The sequence below is a fragment of the Alexandromys fortis genome, unplaced genomic scaffold, assembly GCF_014885135.2.
Source record: "Alexandromys fortis isolate MF-2015 unplaced genomic scaffold, M_Fortis_MF-2015_v1.1 scaffold_82, whole genome shotgun sequence".
Taxonomy (NCBI): domain Eukaryota; kingdom Metazoa; phylum Chordata; class Mammalia; order Rodentia; family Cricetidae; genus Alexandromys; species Alexandromys fortis.
This window is the reverse complement of record NW_026067963.1, coordinates 6,547,250-6,563,496: the sequence shown is the minus strand read 5'-3', so window position 1 is coordinate 6,563,496 and position 16,247 is coordinate 6,547,250. Positions and strand designations below refer to the sequence as shown.

The 16,247-nt window shown below is 41.0% G+C and overlaps 1 protein-coding gene across 1 annotated transcript in view; it reads left to right on the top strand.

Moving 5' to 3' along the window:
* Positions 1-16,247, top strand: part of Kcnh5 (potassium voltage-gated channel subfamily H member 5) — a 291,745-nt gene that overhangs the window by 34,750 nt on the left and 240,748 nt on the right. Inside the window, exons 3-4 of the mRNA XM_050153729.1 lie at positions 958-1,064; positions 6,988-7,116. Of these exons, the coding sequence (XP_050009686.1) occupies positions 958-1,064; positions 6,988-7,116 (236 nt within the window). The remainder of the gene's footprint in view (positions 1-957; positions 1,065-6,987; positions 7,117-16,247) is intronic.

The window sequence follows — 16,247 nt, the reverse complement described above, 5'->3', positions numbered from 1 at the left end:
CAATAATATGAACAATCACCACAAAACAGTTCTAGTAGTGTAATGTGATAAGATGGGGCCACTCTCAAAAACACATTTTTAATTTGTACTTTTAATTTTCAACTAAAGAAGTGTTTTATGAGTTCTCTTCAGAAAATCTGAATTTCAAGAGTCATTATTATTGCACTTTGAGACTATCATTAAGAAAACTAATGGTTACTCAAATATACACACTGCCAAACTAAAGTGGCTTATCCGCTAACTGAGTCAGTGGGTTGGAGACCAACTGGGGAGCATGTAGTGTATGGACTCATAGAGATTTTGGATACCCTGAGCAGGTGGTGGGGCTCACATCCCTCGGAGAGGGTATGGAGTAACATTGCAAGAGCTTTCATTGTGCTCTTCAGAATGACACAAGATTTTAAACTTTTGAGCTGTACATTCCAGAACTTGTAAATCGGATCATTGTTGGTCTTTGAAATCAGAGAAAACAAAACCATGGACACTGGGTGTGTGGCTGTATGGGTGCCTTTCAGTGACATGTGCTTCATGCAGTTACAGTCAGCATACCATGGTAACTGAGAGTCAAACATTGCAGGTGTGAAACGTGTTTAATAGAACCACAGTGCTTGGAATTTGTGCATATAGAAACTGTAGGAGTTACTCTCTCTGCCTCTCTGTTTCTCTTCACACGCGAAATAGCTTCTAAATCTGACCGTCAGCAGGAAGTTTTAGAAACAGTGGTTAAAACATGTCTTAGCATGTGACATGTCTTAGCATATTACTGACTATACATATCCTCCCACAGGTTGCAAACTTCCAATGGATACAAACATGTCACGGAAATAATGCTTTCCACATTTTAGTTCATTGTGCAGGGGCATCAGTTTAAGCAAAATGGACCAGTAAGACGATGATGTGATTTGATGTAGTGGTCTAAAAGTGACACATAAATATCAATGGGTTTTTGTCTTTCAGTTTTATGTATGGAGAATTGACCGACAAGAAGACCATTGAGAAAGTCAGGCAGACTTTTGACAACTACGAGTCAAACTGTTTTGAAGTTCTTCTGTATAAAAAAAACCGTAGGTATTTCTGTTATCATTAAGATGACTTAGGTCTTTTCTAAATGTTATAGTTTAGGGAATGGTAGCCGAGCAACAAGGTAGAGAAGATACCATGTGCTATGACTTGGTGTGTGGGGAGAGGTTGCTGGTGAAATTGGGAAGATTAATAAATGATTCTACCTATGAAATCCTCTCAAAAATGGATGCAAAACAGTTTCCATTGTTTTATTTTAACAAATTTACTTTAATAATATTATGTGTCTGAGTGTTTTGCTTATATATATGTTTGTGTAAAATATGTGTGCTTGGCCAAAGTCAGAAGAAGGGATTGGATCTCCCAGGACTTTGTAGAGAGTTGTGAGCTACCTTGTGGGTGCTGGGAACTGAACTCAGATCCTCTCCAAGAGCAACAGGAACTCCTAACCACTGAGCAATCTTTCCAGCCCCGCATTTTTATTTTCAACATCATGGTTATCCATATTTATTAGGTACAAATTAACACTATGATTTACAAATACAATATGAATACTTAAACAAATAACCTTCAACACTTCAAATACTGACTTTTTGTGGTGGGAATACTGGAAATTGCTCGTGTGGTGTCTGCACTATACTGTTATTATTAACCGTGTTCACCATGCTATGCAATGCATCTCATAACCAGACAGAGAAACTTTTCTCATGTGTCATCTAGTCTTTGTATTCCTAGATCATCTTTTCTTCATTCCTACCCAACCCTACTGCTGAGAACCTCTACTGTCTGACATGTGTTTAATCAACTTAAGTCCCACTTAAATTGAGTAGGTTTTATATTGTTCTTCTGTGCCTGGCTTATTTAACTTAGTATTAAGTATTATGATCTTGTATTCCTTCCATGTTGTTGCAAATACCACAATCAATCTCTCTCTATCTCTCTCTCTCTCATCTGCATGTGGGTACATTTAAAATTTTACAACAGAATCATCATATGACATAGCAGTCATTTGGAGGCCAGATTTAGGCATCTTCTATGATCTTCTGCTGGGTCCTCTTGAGACAAGGCCTCTCACTTGAGCTTCGATCTTTCAGCTAAACTAGCTAGCCTGTATCCCTCTGTCTCTGCCCCCTTCCTTGTCTCCTGTTTCGCCCACTGCTGGGGTCACAAGCATACACAGTGATGATGCTTGGCTTTTTATGTCGTTTTGGGATCCAAACTCAGGCCCTTCCGCTTACTCAGCAATCATTCCTACCCAACTGAGTCATCTTCCCATTTCAAGAAATTCTTTTAAATGCTGAGCAGGATTCCACGTTCTATACACATTTTATTTTTTTATCAGTTCATCTGCTAATGGACATTTAGATCAATTCTAAAATTGGCTATTGCAAATGTTAGTGCAATGAACACGAGCATGCAGATATCCCTTGTTTCGCAGATTTCCAGTCTTTAGGGTGAATATCCAGAAATGGCGTTGCTACAACATATGGTGATTCTATTTTAAAACTTTAAAATTAGTCTCTGAGTAGGTTTTCTATAGTGTCTGTACCAATGGATGCTCACAATACATCTTTATAGATTCACTTTTCATAGTTACTGTACAAAGGTCAGTGAGGTGGACATGTGGTTACTTGATGTCAGTCTTTACAAACATAACGTTTAGCTAGATGTCGCCTGTTGCCTGGGGAAGGGTAATGGACATAGGCACCGTCCTCAGAACAGGCCATTCACATCTGGTAAATGTCTGCTGATTGTTGTGAATATTCTCTGGGGTTAGGATTGTACACCACCAATTGTCAACTATGTCATCACATAGAACCTCATGGACAGCCCTGTTTGGGAGGTTAAAACAAAAATTAACCAATCAGCCAACCACCACCATGACCACCAAGCCTCAGTGCATATTCTCAGCCATCAAGCCTTCTATTTGACTTGGGTTCACTGCATGGATATGAAGAGTCCCTTCATAACCCTTAACCAAGAATCCATGGCCAAATGACATCTGTGTGCAAACGTTTTCCCATGGAGTCTAACAGGGTATATTAAGGGCACACCCAAGGGCAGAGCCTGTGCTCAGTAGTAGATGGCCTCCACAAACTGAACTCAATGGTAATTTTATAGACTTTTTGTCGCATATTGATTTGTTTAGGCATTTTTTGTTTTTCTGGTTTTTTGCTCATATATTATGATTTATGATTTTGTGTTTTTGTGGGTTTATTTGTGTGTATGTATGTGCTTTTACTTTTTAAAAAGTTCTGAGTTGGGTGTTTTTGTTTGTTTGCCTATTTGTTTTCTGAAGAGAGAAAGAGAGAGAGAATGAAGACATAGAGTTGGGTGGGTTTGGAGGTGGGGAGAATCTTGGAGGAGTTGGGAAAGGAGGACCTGAGATTAGATCATATTGTAAAAAAAAATGTTTTCAATAAAAATGCATATGAAAAGTGTGTGTGTGTGTGTGCATGCACTTTTATGATAAATGATGACAAAATCCATCCTCATCTTCAGTGGCTACTCTAGTCTCCTGAAGTGTGAGAGACATTCTAACATCATCAGAATGCATTTTTTTCCTACAGTCAGTATATGCGTGATCTTGTGGTGCTCAATTTTCCTTCCATTTCCTTCAATTCTTTATGGAATATGTGGAATTAAAATTAGATTTTCTTTTTTAGCACTAGACCCACAAAAGGATAACAGCAGTCTTAGATGCTGCCTCGGAGCAGCGCATTTGCTGGCGGGAACATTATCTCTCGTGGTTTTACCTCTCAAAACCTCAATCATTTCATCTTACAGTTTAGAATCAAGTCCGAAAAGATGTTTCTGATTGCACTCATACTCAGCTGCCAGCTTGTCACACAGAAAGCAATCAGTTCTCAATGAGGCTCTCTCCCTGTTGCAGAGGTTGCGGATCCTTTCTGGGTCTTCTCCCCTAAAGTGCTACTGTTTAGTTACAATGCATAAGACGTCCAAACATCCAAGCCTTTTCATCTTTCTATAGATTTGTTAGTCTTGAGATGACCATGGATATACGGCCCAAGTTATCAAATAACAGGAGAGCGCTCATCATTAAGGCTGTTTGAGCTTGTCAGTAGTACCTTAATGGGATTCTGTTTTGTTTATTTACTTTAAAATCTATTGGTAATGACTTGATTTGCTTTGTTATAATTTGCCTTCCAGAATAGTTTAGATGTTCTACATTGTACACCACGGCTTGAAATTATTATGTGACTTTTGTTCAAGTCAGCCTGGCTCTCTAAGGTGAACCGTGTATTGTGTGTAGGTGTTTGCATATAGCTGTTAAGAGACAGGCCCTGCAGCCCGGTAGATGAAAACTACTGCTTCCCTCTGCATGTTATCTGCATCCATCTTTATTTTTGATTTTTCTTTTGATAAGGATAGATATTATCCGGGCATTAGGGTAGCATAGAAGTATCTTGGCCAGTTGTAAAGGACTTTTGTAAGTGGTCATCTAAGAACATTTTTTGCATATCAAACTGGAAAGAGTGTATTTTGTGACTTTGGAAAACGTTAGATAGGAAAACTGACATATCCGTAGAAGACTATTTGGGGAATGCCTGAATTCCAAGCCTCCCAAGACTTCCATCATGTGAGTAGGTTAGGCTAAACACCATTTGCCAATGTGGAGGTTGAGGTTTCTGATTTACTTGATCAGGGATTGGCACTTCAATTTGTACCCTCTTTTTTATTTCTTCCTATCTAGTGTTCTTATTAAAGAAGGCATTTTCTGCTCTGGGGAAAGTTTAGTATCTCTGGAGCCAAGACAGAACCTAGCACCTATGTTCCTGGTGTGCAGTGACCAGGCTCTGCTCTGAGTGGTTGGGAGTACACCTCCATCCATCTCTCCGACTCCTTGTCCGTCTGACCCCTAGCACCAGAATATAAAGGAGATTTCACCAGCCACCTGAAAACATTCCGCCCATGCGGGGGAAATCTAAGCCTATGAGCTGGACAGATTCTACCTTGGTGTTGAGAAACAGCCTTTCAGAGAGTTCTGTCTCTGCCAGAACAGAAAGTGTCAGTTTCCATGGGTGTGGCCCCAGTTACGGTTTTTGTCCAGATTTCTAGCAGGACCTGGCAACCAGAAAGGATTTTCAAAGTCCCTTTCTCTTTGTTGCTAACCCCTTTGCTGCTAGCCCACTGTGCTGGAACAGCCTCAGGTCAAGCACACACAGCCTCTGGCCCCGGTTATTTGTAAAACTGCCTGTCACTCACAGCTCTGACACAGTGTAACACTAGGAGCAGGAAACAGAGAGCGAGTCTGCTTCGGAGATGATGTGGTTGTTTCCTGCGTCTCTTTCTTACTCTGCAGTCATCATGGAAAGGGCTGTGTCCTCCTATGGGCCTGCTGGAACTATAAAAGACTCAGTGATGGAGTCTTATAAATCTGCACTGCTCTGGCTCCGTGAGCCTGCTAAGAACACTCCTCTGGTCTAAAGGACAAGCTAGCCCTCACATGACTTAGAGAGATTCCCCAAGTTTAGTCAATAATTTAAGAGCACTGTTATTACCTGGATGTTTAAACAGAATCGGCAGTGGCTTTAGGTGATGCAGCCTTGGATGCAGATGGGAAGGAGCTTGTTATTCGGCTATTAGAGAACCCCTAATGCTGTTATTTCACACCTCCCGTAGCTGCCCATCCACTCTGCAAATCCTAAGCATGACCAAACCCTCTCTGTCCCTAAGAATGAATAGTTTGAGGGGCTGATTGCACCTTTGTTTGATAAAAAATATTATGGAAATTGTGTTTTTAAGTGTTTTTTTTTAAACCTATGATGTGTATTGCCACTTCGTGGATCATTATTCTCTTGAGGGTATTCCTTATGCCTTCATCTATTCATTCTTTGCAATATGTCAGTTCCTGGCCTGTTCAGATCTTGAGCTTTGACCCCCGAAACCCTCATCCCTCTAGAGAGTGCAGTGGCTCTCCTTTGAAGAAGAATGTGGCAGCGTTGAGCCTTGAGGGGCAGGAGGCAGTGGCTCTAAAAGACACCCAAGAGTCTCAGACTGTGAACACCTGTGTTATTTTCCTTTCCCTGATAAGACTGCCCTGAAGGTTTCAGGAAGCACTCTCTGTACAGTACGTATCAAGTACTGTTGATGTCTTCTGTGATTGGGGACACAGTCAAAGCCATCGAGGTGTCCCATAAGTCCATCTGACTGAAGAGAGAACCTTGGGATAGAAGCAGCATTTCAGGGGCTTATTTAGGATCCCGACTTGCCAGGGCAGTAGGTGTTGCTGTGACTGTTAATTGGAAACACTTGTCAAAGTGACAAGCCCAGAGAGGCATGTAGGAGTGATCTCTCTCAGTGAGCCTGTCAAATGAAGTCTGGGAGAGCACCAGAGGCCTCGGGACCCAGACCTAAAGGCGATGCTGCTCTTATGTTAGCAGCAAGACTGACTTCGTGCACACAAGTTGGGAAGAGACCCAGCAGTACTTTCCTTTGGAATATTCATATTTTGGGCTAAAAATATAGTCATTAAATTTGAACAACTGGTAGCTGATAGAGAGTCAAACAGTTTTTTTGTTTTGTTTTGTTTTGTTATTTCATTTTATATTGAGAATTGAATCCAAGACCTCATGCATACAAGACAAGCATTTCATCACGGAACTACTTACCCAGCCCTTGGAAGTTTTTAATTTCAATTTTTATTATTTTTGAGACAGTGTCTTACTAAGTTACCCAACGTGGCCCTGAGCTCACGCTGTAGTCTACGCCACCCTTAATTTTGTGGTCCTCCGACCTCAGTGTCCTGAGTAGCTGCGATTATAGGCCTGTACTAGCAATTCTGGTTAAAGTAGTTTTTAAAAATTTTATTTATTCATTCAAGTAACGAAACTATTGTTTTGCCGTAGAAACAGCAGAAGCAAGGCGCGTGGGCAGGGGAGCGAATCTTTGCTGTGGCCCCTGTGACACTCCACTGTCTTTTTCTTCCCTCTCTCTCCACTACAGGAACCCCTGTTTGGTTTTACATGCAAATTGCACCAATAAGAAACGAGCATGAGAAAGTGGTCTTGTTCCTGTGCACTTTCAAGGATATTACGTTGTTCAAACAACCGATAGAGGATGATTCAACAAAAGGTAATTCCCAAAAGGATTATCTGTACCTAAGAAGCTGGCGGCCTTCTATCTGCCACATCTTCTTATGACCCTTCTCTGGTTCTGCATTCATCCTAGTGAGATGCAGCCGGGAATTCCACTGAGTACAGTTAATCTGGGAGCAACCCAATTGGCATTTCAATCCCCTGTATCCAGTGAGCTTTAGCACAAACGATTACACATAGCCGGGACTGACTTCATTGAGCTCCTACCACGGTGCTGTTAAGAATTTGATGGAGTTTTGGTCAACTAATTGAGTTTTACTGGCTGATTGCTTTCGGCTTACTTATCAGTTTCTGTTTGCTCAGTTGTACGTTCTCTTGTGTGGAAACTGTATAATTTTGTCATAAAGAGAGTGGCTGGCACAATGCAAGCCTCCCAAGTGGAGCGTTATTGACTGCAGCATCCAGAGATGTGGCTACGGAAACCTAGAGCGCTCTTGCCTCTCTCCAATGTAATTTATTCCCAATTTATTTTCTCCATTTGGGTTTAAATTAGAAGCCGATGTCACATAAATGAAGACTTTAAAATTCATTTAGAAATAGGTTTTTATAAAATGTTAGTTTTTAGGGACCTCTTAGGAGACCAAAGGGAAATGCTTGCTTTTGTTCATTTGCCAAACACTCCCTTCCTTAAAAAAAAAAAAAAAAAAACAAACCTACACAGAGATTTAAGCTTTCCAATTGCAACCATAATTACAGAAAATTACATTATTTTATCCTTTGCAGGTGAGTCTAAATGCATACCGATCTATTCACTTGTTCTGTTAGTATCAAATTAAAAAGAGAAACTTTACAATGTGCCAACTATTGAAAATAGGACCAAACAAATTCATTTATATATGTCTCTGAAATCCCAGACTCTATGAAATCACTTTCTGGAAGATTAAGTAAAATATCTAATTTAGGACTCAGGTTCCCCCTTCCCCCTCTCTCATCTTACTGTATGACCCAAGCTGACCCGAAGCTCAGTACTTCTCCTGCCTCAGTCTTCCAACTGCTGGAACTACAGGCATGCACCATCACATCCAGCAAGGCCTACTTTTTAAAAATACGAAGACATATTTCTAATCATCTTTGCACTGAATGTTGATTCATGTCTTTGGAATGTCACTGTAGCATGGTTAATAAAACCCCAGAGGCAGATATTGGGGTTCAACCTGGAGATCAGAAAAGAAAAGCAGCCGAGCCACTGGAGAGCTCTTACCTCTTTGAAATCTTTAGACTGAAAAAAGAGCCAGTTACTGTCTTAGCCCACTTTATATTCTTCTCCAGTGCTGGGATTAAAGGCATGCACCACCACTGCCAGCCTGTATGGCTAAACTAGTGGGGCTTCCGGGATTAAACGCATGCACCACCACTGCCCAGCCTGTGTGGCTGACTAGTGGGGCTGTTTTGTGTTCTGTTCTTCAGGAAAGCTTTATTTATGAAAATACAAATGAAATAGCGCCATACTTCATGGTGCTTCAGACAATGGCCAGAAAAGGCATCTCTTTCTCAGTTGTACATGGAGCACTCACCAGACACACTACACTCTGAGTCCTAAAATTTTTGACCAATTTAAATGAAGAGATACCTTTGAAAAAAATGAGTCTCAGATCATAATGCAGTTAAGTTAGAATTCTGGTTTTCATTTGCTTTACATCTAACATCCACTTATGAGTGAGTACATACCGTGTTTGTTTTTCTGGGTCTCGGCTATCTTACTCAGAATGATTTTTTTCTAGTTCCATCCATTTGCCTGCAAATGTCAAGATGTCATTGTTTTTTTACAGCTGAATAATGCTCCATTTTCTTTATCCATTCTTCAATTGAGGACATCTAGGTTGTTTCTAGATTCTGGCTATTATGAATAATGCTACTGTGAACATAGATGCAGGGATGAGGGACTTAGTCCTTCCTCAACCTAATGTGTCAAGCTTCCTTGACTCCCCGTGGGAGTCAAGGAGTAGATGGGAGGTGGGCTCAGGGGAAGTGGGGTAGTAGAAGGAGAGGAGAGAGGGAAACTGTGGTTAGTATGGATGAATTAAACATTTAAAATAAAAAAATAAATTAGAACTCAATAACTTAAAGATATGTGGAAAGCTACAACAATTTGGAAATTAAACAACACATTTCTAAATAATCTATCAGCCAAAAAATCTTGTTACACATCCTTTGAGCTAAATGAACATTTAGCTTTTTCAAATTTGTGGAGACTGTAAAGATGGTGCTTAGAAGAAAATATGTAATGTTAGATGCATATATTGCAAAAGAAAATGACTAAAAGACCCTAGTAACCTAGTTTCCATCTTGGGAAGCTATACAAAGAAGAGACTTTTCAACCAAAGCAAGCTGAAGACAAGACATCATGAACCATGTGGGAGAAATCATTGTAAAGACCTCTTCAGGGGAAAACCACCAAAACTCCAGGCTAATTCCTATAATGAAATACCACTATAGTTAATAAATCTCTAGCTCTGGTAACCAAGAAAAAAGGGCCAGGCACATATTACCAATAGTGGAAATGAAAAATCTGCCTCCACTCATCCTGTGGCTACTGAATCTGGGCATTGATCACCCTGTGGCCACCACTGGAGACTTTTAGGAGATAGACCAACCTCTCAAAATTCACTTGGGGAGGAGAGAAGCAGAAAACCTTAACTACCCTGTCACCATTCAGTACTTACGTAGTAAAGAATAATTGACCCAAGCCAAGGCAATTAGTTTTATCAGAAGACCCTAATAAATGCAGAAGGAAGATATTTCTCTTTCCTTCTTCAGGATTTCACACACGTATATAGTGAAATACGATCATAGCCAGCCCCATTCCCCTCTTCCAAGTTCTCCCTCCCTTCCCCCAAACTCTCCCTCTATGTGCTCAGCCCTAAATGGCCATCTTTACCAACCTCCCAAACCATCAAGGCTCAAGGAACGTTTTGGAAGCAGAGGCAAAAAGAATGTAAGAGCTGGAGGACAAGGAGGAGTTCTGTGAACTACTGTCCTCTGTACATGGCATGGCTGTTGGACACAGGAGCTCACAGCCCCTGTGGTTGCCTGCACCTTAAGGAACCCTGTGGTTCCTTAAGTCTCCCAGAATGCAGAAGCAGAGGGAAGTCTCCCAAGCCATGAGATGAGGCCAGCACCACTCTGATACCAAACCCTGAAAAGATACTACAGAAAAGGGAAGTAATAGGTGAGCTTTTCACGCTTTTAATAAAATATTTTATAAAACTGATTTCACAAAATGTAAGAAGAATTACACATGACAGTTGAATGGTTACAGTCTTCAGGAAACAATCCCCCGCCCCCCCCATCCATCCTATCAGTCAGGTGGCAAAGAAAAGCATATGATCCCATCAGTAGGCATAGAAAAAGCATCTGAAAAAAATTCAACACTTATTCTTGATTAAAAATCCCCAGGAGAGTAGGAATAGGGGTAGTCTTCCTTTCTTCATAAGAAACATCTGTAAAAACCTTATGACTAACAGTGGCATGGATCTTTGAGTGAGGAATTTAAAAAAAAAAGATAAATGATTGCTACATGATTGGTGACCTAAAATACTCTTCAAATGAATTTCAATGTCTTCATACATGAATAGCAGTTAACTTGAGTGGATTTTTTAATCATATTTTTACCCCCAGATATACATATATGTATATTAGAGGACTATTTTCTTCTCATTTACTTTGTATAATTTTATGAAACAGTTGAGGCTGGTCAAGGAAAGCGCAGTGCTTCCCCACCAATCTGACTGCTAAATCTTAATGGTAGTTAGTAATTTTGTATCTATGGAAACTGGGAGTTGGCAGCATTTTGCCATGAACTGGGGGCACATGTGCTGACTTTTATCTCTGAACTTAATGCTTCTCCCTTCTTACGTTCTCTCAGCTTCATCACTCTGCATCTCCCTAAGTACCGCAGAGTGCTTGTAAGGCAAGGTCTCTTTCGAGTCAAATTGTCTACACTTATAAATTATTTCGAATAGCCCAGACAAGTCAGGCCACTAGACTGTTGAACAGTGAGTTGAATAAGTATGCAAATCAAGATCCAGTGGACAGTATTGATATAAGACACCTTTTTCTAGTGCTAGACATTCTAGAAGATGGGCTAATTTGAGAAGAATTTTGGTTCTGAAACTCTTGTATGCCTTCCCTCTACATAACAGATTACTGAAAAAGCATTGCATAATGCAGCTATGAATGCTGCATATGAACTACTTTCTATTATTCATGTGAACTGTACATTTAACATGAAAAATTCAAAAGACATGAAATATTTATGCCATTAAGTCATCATTCTGCTATATCTTTGAAGCTAGTGATATAGGAACCAGGGAGCATTTTGAGAGGCTTGGTAAAATAGTGTATTTTTTCCCATTTTTAAAGACAAATAAGAAGAAATGATACTTTTGGATAAATAGCACATGTAATCTCATTATCGTACTGCAATATCAAATTGAATAAGAAGATTGTGATTTCAACTTTGATCCAGCCTTTGGCCTCAGAGTTACTTAAGATAAAGTTTTTCATTATCTCTGTACGAATATCCTATTCTATTAACCTTACTTTTATTGTTTTTTTTTCTTCCAAAAGTTGAACTGAGGCTATTCCTGGGGATATAGGAGTGGCCCCTTTTCTAGTATTCCAGGGGGATAAACAGGATAAACTAGCAAGTTAGTAGGAGAAGCTTCGCTCCAAGTGCTCCTGTGTCTTTGGTGATCAGCTGGGTGTGAGGATGGGAAAAGACACATGAGAGGAGTTAAGAGCATGAAACCAGATTAAAGGAGGGAGACACAGGACCACTGGGCAGCAGGGAGGTCCTCTGAGGTTCTTGGTCGAGAGTTTTACTAGCATCCATGGCCATCTTTCTGTTCTCCGCTTCTGTCCAGTCAGAGGATGGAGATGAGCAGGGGGTACAAAGCTGGATCTGTCTGAAGTTCAGTTTTGATTGGGTACAAGAGAAAGAATCTCCGAAAGGACTATTGATTAGACAAAGGCTATGTCCTTCAAAGATCTGCGGATGTGTTGCTTTACATTCATACCAATCTCCTGTTTATATTGGCATCCCCCCCCCCACCAAATAAACCCTGGACATAGAGTTGAAAGACTTGAAGGCATGGACTGCGAACTTCGTTTTTTGAATGAGCTCTGGCAATGACCATGGCAGTTATGGCTGCAGTGACCGAGTGAAGCTCTGCTCATAGCAAATCCTCCGTTCACCAAAATTTCATCCTGAGTGATTTTGTTTCCGTTCTTAAACTGAGCGGTCATGTAGGATATCAACAATGCTTTTGAATTATGCCGTAAGGGATACAGCAAAAATTCCTGAAGGGAAGACTATCAACTCCTATGGATAGTCAGTGCCTACCAGGTACCCTATGATCATCATTTCTCATTTCACCAAATTTGAAATGAATATTATTATCTCCACTTCGCCGTTGAAAAGCCTAACACTCAGGCTGACTTCAAGCCTCAGGTTCTCCAGATTGTCCATTGCTGTCTTGTCTTCTGCAGTGGGAATTCGCTGGCAGGCGTAGCCACAGTAACTCTGTTTCCAAGCACAGGCCTCAGGAGGATGCTCTCTTTCTGGACCGAGTTGTGCTCTTAGAACCAACTAAATTTCCTGATGCTAATTCCACAGGGTGAAGTTGTCTTATTATCTTTTGTACCTGGCATTGGGATGTTGAGAGTGTTGTTCAGACAATCAGTCAACAGTATCTAAAACTTTATCTGCCATCATGTGCAAATTGCTGTCTGAAGGTCTCCACTGTTATGTCTTCTAAAGATCATTATCCAAATCTCTGCCCATTGAAACAGTACAGGGTTTTCAAAAAGACTTCCAAACTGCTAAGATAATTACAGTGTAAAATGCCCTCTGCCAAGTAGTTATGACACCTTTTTGCCAATAATGAGACAAAAAAAATTCTTCCAGAATAAAAATAACATCAAGAAAGTAACCTACTTGCAAAAGCCAATGATTTCTTTAGAGAGGAGACAACGGAAGAAACAGGAGTAATTATGCCAGCCAGTCTTGTTGGCTGCGAGCAAAACTGTTTACCTAAGCTCTTTCCTTATGGATTGGAATCTTGTGTTGCAGTCCAATAGATTGATTTAACTGCCTCTGTGACTTCCTTTCATTTTTAAGATTAGACAGTCCATGACAAAGAGGTTAATTGCAACCCAATAGAGCTAAACTAATGTTTTATTAAGAAGGAGTTGGCAGCCCGAGCCTTTAGGAGAACAAATGTTCTCATAATGCCATGAACAACTTACAGCGCAAGCATTCTGCTTGTCATACGCGACTGTCTGTTCATATTACCCCGTATTGATCACGTCTAAGTAACATCAGCGGACTGCTGAGCAATCAGTCGCACCAGTTAGGTTCCTGTCGAGGCGAGCTGGGGAAATGCGGTCCCGTGGAGATGGGAGAACTGCTGAGGAGTCTCTTTCTCTGACCTAGACAGCGTGGCTGTCTCTGACTTGTTCAAAGTTTGTCCGTAACATGGCGGGGGGGGGGGGAAGGGGGTGAGAAAGAGCCAATCAACTCAACTAGTTAGAACGGTGCCAATGCCAGAGCATGAAAGGATGGCATTAGAAAATTCAGCGTGGCGTTGTTTATAGTAGTGAAAAATCTGGAAATGCCTAGAGCACGTATCAGTGTGGTTTATGCATTGTCAAGGACAAGCAAGTGCCCCATCTTAGAGGTACTGGGAGCAGGAAAGAGGGAAGCACCCTTGTGGGAAGAAGAGAAGGGAAACTTCAGGTTAATGTCTTTCGTGTGTCTTTTGTTTGTTTCCAGTGAAGTATGAGGGTAGGCTGTGGGAGTAAGGAGGTATGGAAGTCTTCAGAAAAGTGCTAACATTAGCGCTTTAGAGTCAAGGGCAGCAAGAGTGTCCCACTGGCCAGTTAACTCTGGGTTCTTGCACATCTACTAATTTACATATGAAGTAGAACACATCTGGACTTAACTTTGGTCCTCCACCTTCTGGGGCATGTTGATAGCAAAATCCTGAATGATGACTTCCTGACAATTGCCCTGGACTTTGGTTTCTTTAGGAAGAAAGAATCCTTTGTGAATCTTTGCTTGTGAATCCCCATGCCAGAGCTGACCCATCACCTAGCCCCGCCTTTCATTCCCAGCTAGTAGTTCCTCAGGATCTTTCTGAAGATTAGGAGCCCTCTCTACCTTCTTCACTCCAGAGTTCTTCCTTAATGTCATGAATAGTAGTGACACCCACTGAAAGCTGAGCCCAGTTCCTTTGCTTCATTTTGAAATTGTATATAAGGCATTTGATATGCTAATCCCTGTATAACTTTTTCACTCCATGTCTTATTTATTCTACAAATATGAAATTAGTGTCCTTTAAAAATTGTGTTGATCAGATTATAGTTAGTCATTTACAGACATATTTAAAGAAGGATTTTATGAGTATTTAAATTAGGAACTACTGCTCCCTTATTAAGGAATGCCGCACTATCACTATGTGACAATGGCTCTCATAGTTGTGTCTCTCCTTCACCTCTTATTCCCTGCATAGTGACAGAGGAGCAAATGCCAGCCTCCTGAAGGGCTGTGCTCTCCTTGACTCATGGGATATATCCCTCCCACATTTCCCTTTTGGTGCCAGAGTTTTTTTTCTAGACAAACATTACTGTGTACACAGAATGAAAATGGTTTTCTCTTTTAGTCCCTCTCAGATATACAGAAATTCAACATCACCTTTCTTAGAAATGTGAGCCTTCAGGAAGAAAAAAAGAGGAGCTGGGAAGTTTCTAGAAATAGCCTATGCAGCTATAACACATAGCTGATGTAAGATGAGGAACGATCAGATACACTTCAGTACGTTGATGAGGGGTGCCCAAAATAGTCACTGTCACCTGAGAGCACCTTCTCATTTACACCCACCCTGCTGACCAAGACCCACTGTAATAAGACGTGAATGGGCTCTTGTCTCAAATAAAGTTGGATTAGTCGGCCATCATCTGTTAATTTACTTACAGCCTTAGTGCTGCTGTGAAAAGATGAACTTTATTAACCCAAAGTAAACCATGCTTACACAGACGGTGTTACTGTCACGTGATGTGTGGATTATAGAGTCTGGATGAGGGCACACCCCTCCTGTAGGTGTACAAAAAAAGCTTCCATAAGGCAGTAGTTCTTCACGTGAGTCTGAACTGTCCTTAGCCAAACAGATGGGGAGGGGGAGAGAGCTGTAGGCAAACAGGAGGAGTGTAATATAGAAAAGAGTGGGGCATGACAGTATGTAAAAGAACTCTGGAAGATTTAATTATATTTCGAATTTGCTCTTCAATTAATTTTCTATTGATTTAGTAAGGCTGGAGAACAGTAAGGTGGCAGAAGATGGATGGAGTGTAAGTTCTTGTGGGTAAGAACTAAAGGACCTCTTCCAAGGACACGGTGTTTTCTTGGAAGTCTCCAGGTTGACGTGAAGGATTGGAATGGGAAAGCGTGGTTGGATTTGTGTTTCAGAACGGTTCTTACCCGCGTGTGGGTATGTTCTCGGGGGGCTGTCCCCTGACGGCAGTGACACATGCTGCACTGTTTGACAAGTAAGAATGGAAGGAATTCAGTTTGAAAGATTTGTAAGTTATAAACTAGAAGGCTTATGCAGGAGTGTGTGTACATGTTTGTGTGTGTTTGCGGGTCTGTGTGCATGTGTGTGTGTAATTGTGAAAGAAGGGCAGTGGGTGATAAGTTACTGGTTTGTATGGTTAGAAATGGCACCAGTTAGTTTATCAAGAGTGTATGAAGGATGTAGGATGTGTAACATGGAGAGAGAGTAGTAACGAGGTGAGTTTTAGGCTTGCTGGGAGCAGATGTCTGTAGAATGCCTTAGAGGAGGCTGGCCAAAGGCAGAGAGATGCGCAGGTCCAGCACACAGAAGAGAAGTCAAGGTTGGTGATAGTGAATTCAAGTTGATTTTGTATGTTATTTCTGGTGTCTTAGTTGCCTCATTGTGAGACTGGAACACTGTATAGAACCTTGGGTTACAGGTAATGTCCCCAACATGATTTTAAATTCCAGACTAGGGAAAGGCCCATTAATGAAGAAGGAAAAAGGACTTTCCATCAATGGATGTCAGCTTACTTCTCGTGCAATCACTGAACACA